Source organism: Pelophylax lessonae (genome assembly GCF_965119305.1).
Source record: "Pelophylax lessonae genome assembly, chromosome: 3".
NCBI classification, from domain to species: Eukaryota; Metazoa; Chordata; class Amphibia; order Anura; family Ranidae; genus Pelophylax; species Pelophylax lessonae.
This window is the reverse complement of record NC_138770.1, coordinates 293,755,531-293,775,931: the sequence shown is the minus strand read 5'-3', so window position 1 is coordinate 293,775,931 and position 20,401 is coordinate 293,755,531. Positions and strand designations below refer to the sequence as shown.

Sequence of the window (20,401 nt, the reverse complement as noted above, 5' to 3'; positions counted from 1 at the left end):
CTGATCTACGATCTCTTCTCAATCCTGTTAGGGACAGAGTCTGCTGAATTTTAGGGAAACTGTGTTCTACAAACTACAATCGATATTGCTGTGTGGGGGGTGGGGTGAATCTGCACTCAATCCTGATCTACGATCTCTTCTCAATCCTGTTAGGGACAGAGTCTGCTGAATTTTAGGGAAACTGTGTTCTACAAACTACAATCGATATTGCTGTGTGGTGTGGGATTGGAGATAGGCAGGTGTCAGTGATCCACATCCATTTTTCTGTGTGTGAGCTGCAGTGAACACAATCTTTTTGGGCTGCAGTGAACACAATCTTTTTGGGCTGCAGTGAACACAATCTTTTTGGGCTGCAGTGAACACAATCTTTTTGGGCTGCAGTGAACACAATCTTTTTGGGCTGCAGTGAACACAATCTTTTTGGGGTGCAGTGAACAAAATCTTTTTGGGGTGCAGTGAACACAATCCTTTTTGGTGTGCAGTGAACACAATCTTTGTGGGGTGCAGTGAACAAAATCCTTTGTGGGGTGCAGTGAACACAATCTTTTTGGGGTGCAGTGAACAAAATCCTTTTTGGGGTGCAGTGAACAACATCCTTTTTGGGGTGCAGTGAACACAATCTTTTTGGGGTGCAGTGAACAAAATCCTTTGTGGGGTGCAGTGAACACAATCTTTTTGGGGTGCAGTGAACACAATCTTTTTGGGGTGGAGTGAACAACATCCTTTTTGGGGTGCAGTGAACAAAATCCTTTTTGGGGTGCAGTGAACAAAATCATTTTTGGGGTGCAGTGAACACAATCTTTTTGGGGTGCAGTGAACACAATCTTTGTGGGGTGCAGTGAACACAATCTTTTTGGGGTGGAGTGAACAACATCCTTTTTGGGGTGCAGTGAACAAAATCCTTTTTGGGGTGCAGTGAACAACATCCTTTTTGGGGTGCAGTGAACACAATCTTTTTGGGGTGCAGTGAACACAATCTTTGTGGGGTACAGTGAACAGAATCTTTGTGGGGTGCAGTGAACACAATCTTTGGGGGGTACAGTGAACACAATCTTTGTGAGGTGCAGTGAACACAATCTTTGTGGGGTGCAGTGAACACAATCATTGTGGGGTGCAGTGAACTCAATCTTTGTGGGGTACAGTGAACACAATCTCATACTGAAGGTTTGAGGGTGCTGCCTGTTCCATACTCCCCCTACTCCTCATCTAGCCTTTTAGGGGTACAAACAATAGTAATTGGGGCCTAGTGTGGTTGTGTACGTGTGATATACATACACTTTTTTGGGATCATATTTTCTATTCCGCTATTTAATCAAAAACCTTTGGGGATCAGTTAAATTGGGGGATAGTCTGTGTTGGTACGTGTGAGAGAGATCCACCTTTCCAAGTTGTTGGGGTTCATCTCATACTTCTGAAGGTTTGAGGGTGCTGCCTGTTCCATACTCCCCCCTACTCCTAGCCTTTTAGGGGTACAAACAATAGTAATTGGGGCCTAGTGTGGTTGTGTACGTGTGATATACATACACTTTTTTGGGATCATATTTTCTATTCCGCTATTTAATCAAAAACCTCTGGGGATCAGTTAAATTGGGGGATAGTCTGTGTTGGTACGTGTGAGAGAGATCCACCTTTCCAAGTTGTTGGGGTTCATCTCATACTTCTGAAGGTTTGAGGGTGCTGCCTGTTCCATACTCCCCCTACTCCTAGCCTTTTAGGGGTACAAACAATAGTAATTGGGGCCTAGTGTGGTTGTGTACGTGTGATATACATACACTTTTTTGGGATCATATTTTCTATTCCGCTATTTAATCAAAAACCTCTGGGGATCAGTTAAATTGGGGGATAGTCTGTGTTGGTACGTGTGAGAGAGATCCACCTTTCCAAGTTGTTGGGGTTCATCTCATACTTCTGAAGGTTTGAGGGTGCTGCCTGTTCCATACTCCCCCCTACTCCTAGCCTTTTAGGGGTACAAACAATAGTAATTGGGGCCTAGTGTGGTTGTGTACGTGTGATATACATACACTTTTTTGGGATCATATTTTCTATTCCGCTATTTAATCAAAAACCTCTGGGGATCAGTTAAATTGGGGGATAGTCTGTGTTGGTACGTGTGAGAGAGATCCACCTTTCCAAGTTGTTGGGGTTCATCTCATACTTCTGAAGGTTTGAGGGTGCTGCCTGTTCCATACTCCCCCCTACTCCTAGCCTTTTAGGGGTACAAACAATAGTAATTGGGGCCTAGTGTGGTTGTGTACGTGTGATATACATACACTTTTTTGGGATCATATTTTCTATTCCGCTATTTAATCAAAAACCTCTGGGGATCAGTTAAATTGGGGGATAGTCTGTGTTGGTACGTGTGAGAGAGATCCACCTTTCCAAGTTGTTGGGGTTCATCTCATACTTCTGAAGGTTTGAGGGTGCTGCCTGTTCCATACTCCCCCTACTCCTAGCCTTTTAGGGGTACAAACAATAGTAATTGGGGCCTAGTGTGGTTGTGTACGTGTGATATACATACACTTTTTTGGGATCATATTTTCTATTCCGCTATTTAATCAAAAACCTCTGGGGATCAGTTAAATTGGGGGATAGTCTGTGTTGGTACGTGTGAGAGAGATCCACCTTTCCAAGTTGTTGGGGTTCATCTCATACTTCTGAAGGTTTGAGGGTGCTGCCTGTTCCATACTCCCCCTACTCCTAGCCTTTTAGGGGTACAAACAATAGTAATTGGGGCCTAGTGTGGTTGTGTACGTGTGATATACATACACTTTTTTGGGATCATATTTTCTATTCCGCTATTTAATCAAAAACCTCTGGGGATCAGTTAAATTGGGGGATAGTCTGTGTTGGTACGTGTGAGAGAGATCCACCTTTCCAAGTTGTTGGGGTTCATCTCATACTTCTGAAGGTTTGAGGGTGCTGCCTGTTCCATACTCCCCCTACTCCTAGCCTTTTAGGGGAACAAACAATAGTAATTGGGGCCTAGTGTGGTTGTGTACGTGTGATATACATACACTTTTTTGGGATCATATTTTCTATTCCGCTATTTAATCAAAAACCTTTGGGGATCAGTTAAATTGGGGGATAGTCTGTGTTGGTACGTGTGAGAGAGATCCACCTTTCCAAGTTGTTGGGGTTCATCTCATACTTCTGAAGGTTTGAGGGTGCTGCCTGTTCCATACTCCCCCTACTCCTAGCCTTTTAGGGGTACAAACAATAGTAATTGGGGCCTAGTGTGGTTGTGTACGTGTGATATACATACACTTTTTTGGGATCATATTTTCTATTCCGCTATTTAATCAAAAACCTTTGGGGATCAGTTAAATTGGGGGATAGTCTGTGTTGGTACGTGTGAGAGAGATCCACCTTTCCAAGTTGTTGGGGTTCATCTCATACTTCTGAAGGTTTGAGGGTGCTGCCTGTTCCATACTCCCCCTACTCCTAGCCTTTTAGGGGTACAAACAATAGTAATTGGGGCCTAGTGTGGTTGTGTACGTGTGATATACATACACTTTTTTGGGATCATATTTTCTATTCCGCTATTTAATCAAAAACCTCTGGGGATCAGTTAAATTGGGGGATAGTCTGTGTTGGTACGTGTGAGAGAGATCCACCTTTCCAAGTTGTTGGGGTTCATCTCATACTTCTGAAGGTTTGAGGGTGCTGCCTGTTCCATACTCCCCCTACTCCTAGCCTTTTAGGGGTACAAACAATAGTAATTGGGGCCTAGTGTGGTTGTGTACGTGTGATATACATACACTTTTTTGGGATCATATTTTCTATTCCGCTATTTAATCAAAAACCTCTGGGGATCAGTTAAATTGGGGGATAGTCTGTGTTGGTACGTGTGAGAGAGATCCACCTTTCCAAGTTGTTGGGGTTCATCTCATACTTCTGAAGGTTTGAGGGTGCTGCCTGTTCCATACTCCCCCCTACTCCTAGCCTTTTAGGGGTACAAACAATAGTAATTGGGGCCTAGTGTGGTTGTGTACGTGTGATATACATACACTTTTTTGGGATCATATTTTCTATTCCGCTATTTAATCAAAAACCTCTGGGGATCAGTTAAATTGGGGGATAGTCTGTGTTGGTACGTGTGAGAGAGATCCACCTTTCCAAGTTGTTGGGGTTCATCTCATACTTCTGAAGGTTTGAGGGTGCTGCCTGTTCCATACTCCCCCCTACTCCTAGCCTTTTAGGGGTACAAACAATAGTAATTGGGGCCTAGTGTGGTTGTGTACGTGTGATATACATACACTTTTTTGGGATCATATTTTCTATTCCGCTATTTAATCAAAAACCTCTGGGGATCAGTTAAATTGGGGGATAGTCTGTGTTGGTACGTGTGAGAGAGATCCACCTTTCCAAGTTGTTGGGGTTCATCTCATACTTCTGAAGGTTTGAGGGTGCTGCCTGTTCCATACTCCCCCTACTCCTAGCCTTTTAGGGGTACAAACAATAGTAATTGGGGCCTAGTGTGGTTGTGTACGTGTGATATACATACACTTTTTTGGGATCATATTTTCTATTCCGCTATTTAATCAAAAACCTCTGGGGATCAGTTAAATTGGGGGATAGTCTGTGTTGGTACGTGTGAGAGAGATCCACCTTTCCAAGTTGTTGGGGTTCATCTCATACTTCTGAAGGTTTGAGGGTGCTGCCTGTTCCATACTCCCCCCTACTCCTAGCCTTTTAGGGGTACAAACAATAGTAATTGGGGCCTAGTGTGGTTGTGTACGTGTGATATACATACACTTTTTTGGGATCATATTTTCTATTCCGCTATTTAATCAAAAACCTCTGGGGATCAGTTAAATTGGGGGATAGTCTGTGTTGGTACGTGTGAGAGAGATCCACCTTTCCAAGTTGTTGGGGTTCATCTCATACTTCTGAAGGTTTGAGGGTGCTGCCTGTTCCATACTCCCCCCTACTCCTAGCCTTTTAGGGGTACAAACAATAGTAATTGGGGCCTAGTGTGGTTGTGTACGTGTGATATACATACACTTTTTTGGGATCATATTTTCTATTCCGCTATTTAATCAAAAACCTCTGGGGATCAGTTAAATTGGGGGATAGTCTGTGTTGGTACGTGTGAGAGAGATCCACCTTTCCAAGTTGTTGGGGTTCATCTCATACTTCTGAAGGTTTGAGGGTGCTGCCTGTTCCATACTCCCCCTACTCCTAGCCTTTTAGGGGTACAAACAATAGTAATTGGGGCCTAGTGTGGTTGTGTACGTGTGATATACATACACTTTTTTGGGATCATATTTTCTATTCCGCTATTTAATCAAAAACCTCTGGGGATCAGTTAAATTGGGGGATAGTCTGTGTCGGTACGTGTGAGAGAGATCCACCTTTCCAAGTTGTTGGGGTTCATCTCATACTTCTGAAGGTTTGAGGGTGCTGCCTGTTCCATACCCCCCCTACTCCTCATCTAGCCTTTTAGGGGTACAAACAATAGTAATTGGGGCCTAGTGTGGTTGTGTACGTGCGAGATACATACACTTTTTTTGATCATATTTCCTATTCCGCTATTCAATAAAAACCTTTGGGGATCAATTAAATTGCGGGATAGTCTGTGTCGGTACGTGTGAGATCCACCTTTCCAAGTTTTTGGGGTTCATCTCATACTTCTGAAGCTTTGAGGGTGCTGCCTGTTCCATACTCCTCCTCCTCCTCATCCATCCTTTTAGGTGTACAAACAATAGTAATTGGGGCCTAGTGTGCTTCTGTACGTGTGAGATACATACACATTTTTTGATCATATTTCCTATTCCGCTATTCAATAAAAACCTTTGGGGATCAATTAAATTGCGGAATAGTCTGTGTCGGTACGTGTGAGATCCACCTTTCCAAGTTTTTGGGGTTCATCTCATACTTCTGAAGCTTTGAGGGTGCTGCCTGTTCCATACTCCTCCTCCTCCTCATCCATCCTTTTAGGTGTACAAACAATAGTAATTGGGGCCTAGTGTGTTTCTGTACGTGCGAGATACATACACTTTTTTTGATCATATTTCCTATTCCGCTATTCAATAAAAACCTTTGGGGATCAATTAAATTGCGGGATAGTCTGTGTCGGTACGTGTGAGATCCACCTTTCCAAGTTTTTGGGGTTCATCTCATACTTCTGAAGCTTTGAGGGTGCTGCCTGTTCCATACTCCTCCTCCTCCTCATCCATCCTTTTAGGTGTACAAACAATAGTAATTGGGGCCTAGTGTGCTTCTGTACGTGTGAGATACATACACATTTTTTGATCATATTTCCTATTCCGCTATTCAATAAAAACCTTTGGGGATCAATTAAATTGCGGGATAGTCTGTGTCGGTACGTGTGAGATCCACCTTTCCAAGTTTTTGGGGTTCATCTCATACTTCTGAAGCTTTGAGGGTGCTGCCTGTTCCATACTCCTCCTCCTCCTCATCCATCCTTTTAGGTGTACAAACAATAGTAATTGGGGCCTAGTGTGCTTCTGTACCTGTGAGATACATACACATTTTTTGATCATATTTCCTATTCCGCTATTCAATAAAAACCTTTGGGGATCAATTAAATTGCGGGATAGTCTGTGTCGGTACGTGTGAGATCCACCTTTCCAAGTTTTTGGGGTTCATCTCATACTTCTTAAGCTTTGAGGGTGCTGCCTGTTCCATACTCCTCCTCCTCCTCATCCATCCTTTTAGGTGTACAAACAATAGTAATTGGGGCCTAGTGTGCTTCTGTACGTGTGAGATACATACACATTTTTTGATCATATTTCCTATTCCGCTATTCAATAAAAACCTTTGGGGATCAATTAAATTGCGGAATAGTCTGTGTCGGTACGTGTGAGATCCACCTTTCCAAGTTTTTGGGGTTCATCTCATACTTCTGAAGCTTTGAGGGTGCTGCCTGTTCCATACTCCTCCTCCTCCTCATCCATCCTTTTAGGTGTACAAACAATAGTAATTGGGGCCTAGTGTGTTTCTGTACGTGTGAGATACATACACTTTTTTTGATCATATTTCCTATTCCGCTATTCAATAAAAACCTTTGGGGATCAATTGAATTGCGGGATAGTCTGTGTCGGTACGTGTGAGAGAGATCCACCTTTCCAAGTTGTTGGGGTTCATCTCATACTTCTGAAGGTTTGAGGGTGCTGCCTGTTCCATACCCCCCCTACTCCTCATCTAGCCTTTTAGGGGTACAAACAATAGTAATTGGGGCCTAGTGTGGTTGTGTACGTGCGAGATACATACACTTTTTTTGATCATATTTCCTATTCCGCTATTCAATAAAAACCTTTGAGGATCAATTGAATTGCGGGATAGTCTGTGTCGGTACGTGTGAGAGAGATCCACCTTTCCAAGTTGTTGGGGTTCATCTCATACTTCTGAAGGTTTGAGGGTGCTGCCTGTTCCATACTCCCCCTACTCCTCATCTAGCCTTTTAGGGGTACAAACAATAGTAATTGGGGCCTAGTGTGGTTGTGTACGTGTGATATACATACACTTTTTTTGGATCATATTTTCTATTCCGCTATTCAATAAAAACCTTTCTAGGGCAAGATCTTAAATTACAGAAATATGAGGAGACCGTCAAATAAGGGCCGTGGCCTGGGTCGTGGTGCTGCTGGTAGAGCTCCTGTTGCAAGGAGAGGACATGGTCGATCTGTGCCAGCTACACGCACAAGTGAAACACCTTCCTCAAGTGTGAGTAGGCGACAGAACCTGCATCAGTATTTGGTAGGGCATCAAACGCCCCTAGAAGTGATGAGGCCAGAACAAGTTGAGGCGATAGTAGATTGGTTTGCTGCTGACAGTGCCTCCAGTTCCTTCACATTGTCTCCCACCCAGTCTACTGCAGAAAGGTCACAGTTGGCACCTGCAGCCAATGTCCAACCGTCTTTCACCTCACCCCCTTGCAAATCAGGCCAGCAGTCTGAGCCCCAAGCCATACAGCAGTCTCTTATTCTTTTTGAGGACTCTGTCAGCAGGGTTTCCCAGGGCCATCCACCTAGCCCTGCCCCAGAAGTGGAAGAGATTGAGTGCAGCGATGCCCAACCACTTATTCCTCAAGATGAGTACATGCAAGGATCATCGCAGCACGTCTCCGATGATGACGAAACGCAGGTGCCAACTGCTGCGGCGTTCAGCATTGTGGAGACCGACAAGGAGGGCAGGGGTGAAGACTGGGTGGAAGATGATGTGGAGGACGATGAGGTCCTCGACCCCACATGGAATGAACGTCATGCAGGTGAACTGAGTAGTTTGGAGGAAGAGGCGGTGGTCGCACAGAGCCACCAGCACAGCAGAAGAGGGAGCAGGGTGCAGAAGCGGAGCGGCCGTGCCCTAGACACTACGCCCGCTACTGCCCAACGCAGCAAGGGAACGAGCGCACCAAAGTCAGCTCAAAGGAGTTCTCTAGCGTGGAAGTTCTTTAGAAAATGTGCTGATGACAGGACACGAGTGGTTTGCACCCTGTGCAATCAGAGCTTGAAGCGAGGCATGAACCTTCTCAACCTGAGCACAACCTGCATGATCAGGCATCTAAGTGCAAAGCACGAGCTGCAGTGGAGTACACACCTTCAAAACCAAGAAACGTCTCTGGCTCATCCTGCTTCCTCTTCTGCTGCAGTCTCGGCCGCTCCAGCCACATCTGTAGTGATACCGGCACCTGCCACCCCGCAAACAGACGATCTGTCAGCAACACCACCACCTGGGTCACCAACAACCATCTCCACAATGTCCCGTGGAAGCGTTCAGCTTTCCATCTCCCAAACACTTGAGAGGAAGAGGAAGTACCCCCCTACCCACCCGCGATCCCTGGCCCTGAATGCCAGCATTTCAAAATTATTGGCCTTTGAAATGCTGTCATTCCGTCTGGTGGAGACGCACAGTTTTAAAAACCTTATGTCGGTGGCTGTCCCACAGTACGTCGTGCCCAGCCGCCACTACTTTTCCAGGCAAGCCATCCCTTCCCTGCACAACCAAGTGGGGGAAAAAATCAGGTGTGCACTGCGCAACGCCATCTGTGCCAAGGTCCACCTAACTACGGATACGTGGACCAGTAAGCACGGTCAGGGGCGTTATATCTCCCTAACGGCACACTGGGTAAATGCAGTGGCGGATGGGCCTGAGGCGGATAGCAATTTGGCGCATGTCCTTCCACCACCGAGGATTGCAGGGCGCTTCAGTTTGCCTCCTGTTCCTAACTCCTCCTACTCCGCTTCCTCATCCTCTACCGCCTCCTCATCCGGACAGCGTAACACCTTCACCACCAACTTCAGCACGGCCAGGGGTAAACGACAGCAGGCAGTTTTACAACTTGCCTGTTTGGGGGACAAACCACACACCGCGCAGGAGTTGTGGAGGAGCATGGAACAGCAGACAAATGAGTGGTTGCTGCCAGCGAGCCTCAAGCCCGGCCTGGTGGTGTGCGATAACGGGCGAAATCTCATAGCAGCTCTGGGCCTAGCCGGTTTGACGCACATCCCTTGCCTGGCGCATGTGCTGAATTTGGTGGTGCAGAGGTTCCTTAAAAACTACCCCGATATGTCAGAGCTGCTGCAGAAAGTGCGGGCCGTTTGTGCGCACTTTCGGCGTTCTCACCCTGCTGCTGCTCGCCTGGCAGCGCTGCAGCGTAACTTCGGCCTTCCCGCTCACCGCCTCATATGTGACGTGCCCACAAGGTGGAACTCCACCTTGCACATGCTGGAAAGACTGTGCGAGCAGCAGCAGGCCATAGTGGAGTTTCAGCTGCAGCACGCACGCGTGAGTCGCTCTGCGGAACAGCACCACTTCACCACCAATAACTGGGCCTCCATGCGAGACCTGTGTGCCTTGTTGCGCTGTTTTGAGTACTCCACCAACATGGCCAGTGGCAATGACGCCGTTCTCAGCTTAACTATCCCACTTCTATGCCTCCTTGAAAAAACAATTCGGGCGATGATGGAAGAGGATGTGGCACAGGATGAGGAGGAGGAGGAGGATGAAGAGGTAACATTTCCAAGGCTTTCAGGGCAGTCATTCGCAAGGGGCTCCGAGGGTGGGTTCCTGCACACGCAAACGCCAGGGACGCAATTGTCCAGCAGGGGCACAGTTCTGGAGGATGAGGAGGATGAGGAGGAGGAGGAGCTGGAGGAGGAGATGGAACCATGTTCACAGCAGGGTGGCACCCAGGCCAGCTCATGGCCATCACTGGTGCGTGGCTGGGGGGATACAGAGGACACGGACCATACACCTCCCACAGAGGACAGCCTTTCGTCGCCTCTGGGCAGCCTGGCACACATGAGCGATTACATGCTGCAGTGTCTCCACAACGACCGCCGAGTTGCCCACATTCTAACTTGTGCTGATTACTGGGTGGCCACGCTGCTGGATCCCCGTTACAAGGACAACGTACCGTCCTTAATTCACTCACTGGAGCGCGATCGCAAGATGCGCGAGTACAAGCGCACGCTGGTAGACGCCATGCTGCTGGCATTCCCATCTGACAGCGGGGCCACAGTGGAAGCACAAGGCAGAGGAGGAGGAGGAGGAGGTCGCCAACGCAACCAGGGCACCGCCAGCACCTCAGAAGGCAGGGTTAGCATGGCCGAAATGTGGAAAAGCTTTGTCAGCACGCCACAACAAACAGCAGCACCAGCAGCTCAGATGGAACGTCTTAGCAGGAGGCAGCATTTTACCAACATGGTGGAGCAGTATGTGTGCACACGCCTACATGTAGTGAATGACGGGTCTGCCCCCTTCAACTTCTGGGTCTCCAAATTGGGCACATGGCCTGAGCTTGCCCTTTACGCCTTGGAGGTGCTGGCGTGCCCTGCAGCCAGTGTATTATCTGAACGGGTATTTAGCACGGCTGGGGGCGTTATAACAGACAAGCGCAGCCGCCTGTCCAGAGACAATGTGGACAAGCTCACGTTCATTAAAATGAACCAGGCATGGATCCCACGGGACTTTTCCGTACCTTATGCAGAATAGCAATGGATACCGACCTTACCCACCCATTGTTCCATTTTTGCTCTTTCTCACTCTTTTGGGGTGTACCCTCATTTAAAATTTGTGAAAAGAAGCAGTGTTGGCTACCTCGTCCTCCTCCTCAGGGCCAGATTAATGTAGGGTCTATTGGAGCTGCAGCTCCAGGCCCCTACCTTTTATATAGGCCCCGGGTTGGCCATATTCACTGTTACCGCTCTTCTGTCACTTGTAAACACAGAAGTCTGGCTTCTATGCTCGCTTCCCCAGGCAGCACCCTCAGAACCTCCCCACACAGCGTGAAGGCCGGACAAGGAGGGACAGTTGGCGATGCATGGATGTGTTTATGGGCTTCAGAGACAGCATCCCATGTTGAATTAGGCATGCATGGCTGCACCCTTCCTCCTCTGGGTGCATGGCAAGGCACGGCCCTAAGGCCCTTCAAAATCCTCAGCACCAAGCCCATGATGCTGTTAATCCGGCCCTGGTCCTCCTCCACCGCCGCTTCCACCTACACCGCCCATAGGTGTGCGCAGCCTATTGCATTAAGGTGTGCACCCCAAAGTTGAAATACACATGCATGTGTTTGCCAGCAGGGAGAGTAATGTATCGGGGCCATGTACCTGTAGGCAAGGAGAAATAGAGCAGAGCAGGTCCCAGGGAGATCTTTCCCATCTCCTCACTGGCAATGCTATGTGCCCTAGGTGATTAGGGTGTGCCCAGGCACACCCAGCACACCCTGTGCGCACGCCTATGTCACCGCCACATCCACCACCACCTCAACCTCCCTCCTACTCCATATGGGCCTCGTCCTTCAGAGATGAAGAAGAACATTGTTTTATTTTTCTGTTTTTTTTTGTTGTTTTAAGTTATTTCCCTATCCACATTTGTTTGCAGAGCACTTGCCATGCTCTTAATTACGTTTTGCTGCCATTTGCAGCACTCTAGCCCTTTCCTTTGGTGTTTTAGAGCCATTTTAGTGCCTTAAAGTTCGGGTCCCCATTGACTTCAATGGGGTTCGGTGTCCGGGAAAAGTTCGGTAAAAGTCCGGGACACGGACCCGGACTTTTTTTTAAAGTTCGGCCGAACCCGTCGAACACGGACATCTAGGTGTCCGCTCAACCCTAGTCACGAACCCGGACTTTTTTTTCAAGTTTGGTCGAACCCACCGAACCCGAACATCCAGATGTTCGCTCAACTCTAGTTTTGAGGTCCACAGACCTCAAGATTACACAGGCATTGCTTCAAGTCCAGTCAAAATCACGGCAAAATTGCGTGACTTTTAGGTCACACAAGTGTGAAAGGGGCCTAAATGAAATTTGCTCCTATCCCAAAAGCTGCCAGAACTGCCAATAAATAGTGTCAAGTTACTCTTTGTTTCATTAGGGAAACTCATCTACTAAAGAGAGGAAATCAAGTTTGAAAAGTTTCTGTTAATATGACTTGTTCCGACACCACTTGACCTTTTGTTTGCAATAACATTATTGGTATTATTTTGAAACTTGGATGAATGTATCCGAACAAAATCTGCCTTGATCAACAAGAGAGTGAGCCAGTCAGATGCATTCCAACAATTGCTCCTGGCTTCCCTCCTCTGTCTCTTCCTCTGGCTTCAAGTGCAGCAGGGCTTCAAAGGGACCAAAATTTGTCCCCCAGCCACTCTTACCCTCCCATGGCCCCACCTCACCGATCCGCCGCTGGCCAGCCGCCCCTCTTTCCCCTCCCGCCACCTGCAGCTGCTGCTCTGGCACTCGGGGGGGGGCTGTCAGGATGGAGAGCAGGAGGTGAGGTTGTGGGTTGGGGGCTTAGTAAACATGTGTTTATGATCCCCCTCGCTTTCTTACAATGGACATTTTTAGCGATCACTACCGATCGCTCCTGTGTCCATTGATAACTAAGCATAGTAAACCGTGTTTATTATGTGTCAATTTATGAATGAATATGAGTCTCTATACACACTTCTTATTTATTTGTGTAATGTGCAGCTTAGGCTGCAGAGAAAAGGATTGTCTGCAGTCCCTTTCTCTGTTTCAAAAAACTGACATCAAGGGTCTGATATCCCACCAAAGCCTATAATGTCAAACCAGACCTCTGATATCTCATCAAAGCCCCCCCCCCCACACACACACACACACACTACAAAATATTGAAAAAAAAAAGGCCATATTTACGTGTACAGTGATGCACAGGTGTTCTGTGCTTCCCTATGCAGGCAGTCCCATTAAAGTCATTTGGGATGTAGCAAATGCACAAACATAGCTGTTGACATTCATCTGGGTCCGGCTTTGGTAATATTTGATATTTATTATTAACTCAATGCAGTTTTATATTTTTATTTAGTAGGAATTTAGGGGTCTTTTACAAACTCTGAAAGCTGTACGTGAAAAATGAAAACCTCCAAATTTTTAGAGTAAATAGTTTTTTTTTTTACAGTTTGGCTTACCTTCAGTTTTTCCCATTTTACAATAAGTCACAATTTAAAGCAGAACTCTAGGTAAAAATGTTTCTAGAATATGTAGTCTGTCTTCTGATTGCCTCTGTCGTTTTTGAGAAACAGCCTGTGCATTTTTTAAATAATGGGGTGGATTCTTTGTGGTTTTCTGTTTGCAAGACCACAGGCTGCTATGGCTTGCATTCCACTGGTTTTGTCACGTCCCCCTTTATTTTTGTACAGCCAACATTTCCTGCTTGCTGCATTGTGTGGACCAGAAAGTCTGAGATACCTGGTCTGAGGTACCCACAGAGGGAGTGCGCCTCTCCTCCCATCACAAGCCAAATTGGAGCTGACAAGTTCCCTCAAAGCATTTAACCCCATACATCCTGGGCAATCACACAGGCAGGCAGGGGGTACAGATCTCTCTAGTGACATTAAGAAGGCAACGATACAGCCCAGACTTCAAAGATCACTATTAACTGTGCCGATCATCAGAAACACACAGGGGAGAGATAAAGGGTTTTATGGTCTTTCTGTATAAGCAGAGGAGGGGGGGAGGAGGAACTGTACAGACTTAACCCCATAGCTGCTCGGAAGTGAGCTGAGCCTGTGGCTAACAGTTAACCCCTCAATTGCCAGACAGTTAAAGTAATCAGTGGGTGCTTTAGGTAGTACAAGGTAAATTTGTCTGGGCTGTCACAGTGCCTTCTTAATGTCACTAGTGAGATCTGTACCCCTGCCTGCCTGCCTGTGTGATTGGCCAGCATGTATGGAGTTAAATGCTTTGAGGGAACATGTCAGCTCCACCTTGGCTTGTCACTGCGTTTTATTTATCTAGTCCTGCTATGTGTCAGTGAGCAGCGATGCTGGAGAATATAGAGGCATGATTTAATGTACAAGTGGGTGAGCACAGACTCAATGTACCCACCTACATACACTATAGTTCACCTGCCATGATGGGAACTGTAGTTTATGGAGTGAAGAGTAGGAGGGCAGAATGTGACATCTCTGCATTAACACCTCCTCCTCTGCTCGGCTTTAAGTGGCTGTAAACTTTGTTACAGAACTTGTACCTACAGGTAAGTCTATAATAAGGTTTTCCTATGGGTACTGTGAAAATATCATAAACTTGCACAATTTAGGAGATATTCAGAGTGCATGTAGCCGATGACCTAATTGGCGCATGCGCTCTGAAGGTCCAAGTTATCGCGCTGGACCTCATTGCGGCTCCTGCCATTTACAGCGTCAGAGCCCACAAACCTGGAAGAAACACCAGGGATGATGTCAGCCATCTCAGCGGTGAGCTGGCACCGCTGGAAAAGCTTCATTCTAAGGTAAGTATCTCATAATGACCTAGTATGCGATACATGCTAGGTCATTATGCCTTTGTCTTACAGCTTTTTTATTTTATTTTCGTCTGGGGGTTTACAACCTCTTTAAGGTGTTTTCTTTTGAATTAAAGTGATGTCATCAGGAATTTTCTACTTGCATTTTCTCCTAAACATTGAGTGTGTTAACTAATGACCTAAATGTTTAGTGTTTTATATAAATAGTGAACAAATTGATTATTTTTGTAGTATCCTGGAGTTCTGCTTTAAAATGTAATAATATTTGTTATTTATTTACTTAAAACAGTTTAACTTTTGTATTAGTAGGAATTTAGCAGGAATTTTGTAAATGTTGCCATGTATGTATCCACTAATAATGATTTTAGTGTATTTTGAATTAGAATAGTGATTTGATGAACATTTTCTCATTTTTTTGCGGGACCTAAAAAAAGTTAGTAGTGCATTTCATTATATGTAGCTAGTAGCACATATTTATTATCTAATTATTTAATACAGTTTTAATATTTATATTTAGTAGGAATTTAGCAGGGATTTTGTAAACTTTTGCAAATATCACATGGCCTTAAAAAAATATATTCTGCTTGTCCTATGCTTTCAGAAAATGTATGGTTTGAGTTTCAGTACAGGGCCTGCGAAAAGGTTAAAGCTACACCGGGTTTCCAGTATATGTATACCACTGACTGTTCTAACAACTGTCTTTCTTCTGACGGCTGATGTTGCTGGAAAACCAGCATTCAATCAGTGTTTGTTGCCAATGGCTACAAGCGCTGATCTGTGTATTCTGGCGGGGGGGGGGATCCCCGGGGGGGGGGGGGGAGTCCCCGTTGCCAGAATTCAGTAACTCAGCAGAAGAGACCCCTGCATAACAGATTGTTGTGTTGATGTGTGGATCTGTGAGGTTTTTTTTTGTTCAACATGCTGGTCGAACTAAAAAATTAAACAGCTTTACATCTTTGCTTTAAGTTACTCTTTGCTTCATTTGGCCCCAATGCCCCAATCTAATTTGAATTTCATTATTTGAATAGTTTTTGTTGATACAGTGTGACTTGTTTCAACATTACTATTGTTTTGAACATTTCTGCTGTTAATTACCTTTTTTTTTATTAGACCAAACTACTGCTGCAACCACTAAAATGCCACTTTCTTCAAACACACCAGGTATATTGTGGTTGTTTTATTTGTTTTGTGAACATCATATTTAGAGTCTTTCAACTTCAGTCAGTTCAGATTCATATACATGAAATAATACTTTGATATGACAACATATGCACAAAGCATGGGCTGGATACATATGTATAAGTGCCATTTTACATATGTTTGCTTGAAGAAAACGTGTTTGTTTTTGTATTTAGTTGATTTAAAAGCAAGGTTTACCATGATGCATTTTGCCTTTTGGTTACACCCATAATCACAACAACTAAAACATCAAAGCCATCAGGTAAATACCTGCAATTTTATTAGTCAGCATTTCACAGTAACAGTGTCTGGGATTGCTCACAATAAATAGTAACTTAAAAATATACTTGATTTAACTCCACCCTCTAATACCGAGAATTTGTATCAGTCAGTAGTGAGATACATCTGAATGTGTACATACTTAATCACCAGAGAATTTTCATTTGAATTCAGAAGTAGGCTAAGGCCCCTTTGGCACGTGCAGATCATTGATTTCATCAGTTCGCTCATGTTTTTTTAAAGAACAAACATAAAGCTATAATCAGTTTTTCATCCATTTTTTATCCGTTTTTTACAAATCAGTTTTTTTGCATCCGCCAGCTAGAGTCCTTGAGCCATGTTTTCATGCAAAAAATAGACCATTTGTCCATTTACAACTACATTTTTTTCAATCAATTTTTTTAATGGAAGAAAAATAGGGCTTTGATCCATTCAAAAAAATGATTTTGACAGGAGCCAATATAAAGGGATGTAAATGGATAATCGTCTGTTTACATCTGTTTTTCATAGAGATGCATTGATGTTAATTTTTCATCTGTCAATGAATGGATGAAAAACAGACAAATGATCCGCACATGTGAAAGAGGCCTTAAGAGTCTTCTGAGAAATCATGTCAGGGTTTTTACAATCCCTTGTGAACAATGATAAGATGTACAGCAAAAAATATGTCTATGATCCACTACTTATCTGTTTATTTACTCATACTTATACGCATATCATTTGGTTAAAATATATTCTAGGTGTCTGATCCAGAAAAAAAAAATAGAGATAAAAAAATATGGGCACATTTCTAATGTTCATTTATAGCATGCATATTCTGGGTCTGTGACTCAAAATCTTTAAGGCTAAACACATCCAGGCAACTAATTTATTTAAAATGAGGCTGGCAATGATAGACACATACTTTTCTCATGCCAGAGTATCTTTAAATATACACTGACAAGTGTTTCTCAATTATTTTTTCATATGCAGAACATTTGCCATGCAATGCTTATTACTCTTACAGATATACCTTGACCTACCAAGTATAACACAACATTTCAATTTTTTGTTTAGGTTCTACTACAACTCCTTCCAAAGTTTCAAATTCTCTTTCAAGTACTTTCTTTGAAACATTCACCACAACCTCTACTACCACCACAGCAGTTACCTTAACCTTTACTACAACCGCAACGGATACTCCATTGTCCACTACAACAACTACAGCTAGTCTAACCTCTACTATGACTACTACACCCAATCCAACCTCTTTTGTTAATAGTTTTTTCTCTTCTTCCTCTACCACAACCACTCTGTCATCTACCACCACTACCCCAGCCTCTTCTCTTTCAAGTACTTTCTTTGAAACTTTTACCACAACCTCTACTACCACCACAACAGCTACTCCAACCTTTACTACTATAACCACAATGGATACTCCATTGTTCACTACAACCACTACAGCTAGTCTAACCTCTACTATGACTACTACACCCAATCCAACCTCTTTTGCTAATAGTCTTTTCTCTTCTTCCTCTACCACAGCCACTCTCTCATCTACCACCACTACCCCAGCCTCTTCTCTTTCAAGTACTTTCTTTGAAACATTTACCACAGCCTCTACTACCACCACAACAGCTACTCCAACCTTTACTACTATAACCACAATGGATACTCCATTGTTCACTACAACCACTACAGCTAGTCTAACCTCTACTATGACTACTACACCCAATCCAACCTCTTTTGCTAATAGTCTTTTCTCTTCTTCCTCTACCACAACCACTTTCTCATCTACCACCACTACCCCAGCCTCTTCTCTTTCAAGTACTTTCTTTGAAACATTTACCACAACCTCTACTACCACCACAACAGCTACTCCAACCTTTACTACTATAACCACAATGGATACTCCATTGTTCACTACAACCACTACAGCTAGTCTAACCTCTACTATGACTACTACACCCAATCCAACCTCTTTTGCTAATAGTCTTTTCTCTTCTTCCTCTACCACAACCACTCTCTCATCTACCACCACTACCCCAGCCTCTTCTCTTCCAAGTACTTTCTTTGAAACATTTACCACAACCTCTACTACCACCACAACAGCTACTTCAACCTTTACTACAACCACAACAGATACTCCATTGTCCACTACAATCACTAAGGCTAGTCTAACCTCTACTATGACTACTACACCCAATCCAACCTCTTTTTCTAATAGTCTTTTCTCTTCTTCCTCTGCCACAACCACTCTGTCATCTACCACCACTACCCCAGCCTCTTCTCTTTCAAGCACTTTCTTTGAAACATTTACCACAACCTCTACTACCACCACAACAGCTACTCCAGCCTTTACTACTATAACCACAATGGATACTCCATTGTTCACTACAACTGCTACAGCTAGTCTAACCTCTACTATGACTACTACACCCAATCCAACCTCTTTTTCTAATAGTCTTTTCTCTTCTTCCTCTACCACAACCACTCTGTCATCTACCACCACTACCCCAGCCTCTTCTCTTTCAAGTACTTTCTTTGAAACTTTTACCACAACCTCTACTACCACCACAACAGCTACTCCAACCTTTACTACTATAACCACAATGGATACTCCATTGTTCACTACAACCACTACAGCTAGTCTAACATCTACTATGACTACTACACCCAATCCAACCTCTTTTGCTAATAGTCTTTTCTCTTCTTTCTCTACCACAACCACTCTGTCATCTACCACCACTACCCCAGCCTCTTCTCTTTCAAGTACTTTCTTTGAAACTTTTACAACAACCTCTACTACCACCACAACAGCTACTCCAACCTTTACTACTATAACCACAATGAATACTCCATTGTTCACTACAAACACTACAGCTAGTCTAACCTCTACTATGACTACTACATTCAATCCAACCTCTTTTGCTAATAGTCTTTTCCCTTCTTTCTCTACCACAACCACTCTGTCATCTACCACCACTACCCCAGCCTCTTCTCTTTCAAGTACTTTCTTTGAAACTTTTACCACAACCTCTACTACCACCACAACAGCTACTCCAACCTTTACTACTATAACCACAATGGATACTCCATTGTTCACTACAACCACTACAGCTAGTCTAACATCTACTATGACTACTACACCCAATCCAACCTCTTTTGCTAATAGTCTTTTCTCTTCTTTCTCTACCACAACCACTCTGTCATCTACCACCACTACCCCAGCCTCTTCTCTTTCAAGTACTTTCTTTGAAACTTTTACAACAACCTCTACTACCACCACAACAGCTACTCCAACCTTTACTACTATAACCACAATGGATACTCCATTGTTCACTACAAACACTACAGCTAGTCTAACCTCTACTATGACTACTACACCCAATCCAACCTCTTTTGCTAATAGTCTTTTCCCTTCTTCCTCTACCACAACCACTCTGTCATCTACCACCACTACCCCAGCCTCTTCTCTTTCAAGTACTTTCTTTGAAACATTTACCACAACCTCTACTACCACCACAATACCTACTCCAAGCTTTACTACAACCAAAATGGATACTCCATTGTCCACTACAACCACTACAGCTAGTCTAACCTCTACTATGACTACTACACCCAATCCAACCTCTTTTGCTAATAGTCTTTTCCCTTCTTCCTCTACCACAACCACTCTGTCATCTCCCACCACTACCCCAGCCTCTTCTCTTTCAAGTACTTTCTTTGAAACATTTACCACAACCTCTACTACCACCACAATACCTACTCCAAGCTTTACTACAACCAAAATGGATACTCCATTGTCCACTACAACCACTACAGCTAGTCTAACCTCTATTATGACTACTACACCCAATCCGACCTCTTTTGCTAATAGTCTTCTCTTTTCTTCCTCTGCCACAACCACTCTGTCATTTACCACCACTACCCCATCCTCTCCTATTTCAAGTACTTTATTTGAAATATTCACCACAACCTCCACTACCACCACAACAGCTACTCCAACCTTTACTACAACCACAATGGATACTCCATTGTCCACTACAATCACTAAGGCTAGTTTAACCTCTACTATGACTACTACACCCAATCCAACCTCTTTTGCTAATAGTCTTCTCTCTTCTTCCTCTCCAACAACCACTCTCTCATCAACCACCACCACCCCAGCCTCTTCATCCCCTGACGTCACAACCACACGTTATCTTACCTCAAGCACCACTGTATCCAA

The 20,401-nt window shown here is 44.4% G+C and overlaps 1 protein-coding gene across 1 annotated transcript in view; it reads left to right on the top strand.

Annotated features, from left to right (window-relative positions):
- The window catches only part of LOC309550481 (zonadhesin-like), a gene marked incomplete at both ends in the record, with an annotated part of 46,242 nt that extends 29,034 nt beyond the window's left edge, over positions 1–17,208 (top strand). Inside the window, one exon of the mRNA XM_082250851.1 lies at positions 17,198–17,208. Coding sequence (XP_082106977.1) covers positions 17,198–17,208 — 11 coding nt within the window. The remainder of the gene's footprint in view (positions 1–17,197) is intronic.
- Between the last annotated feature and the right edge of the window lie 3,193 nt (positions 17,209–20,401).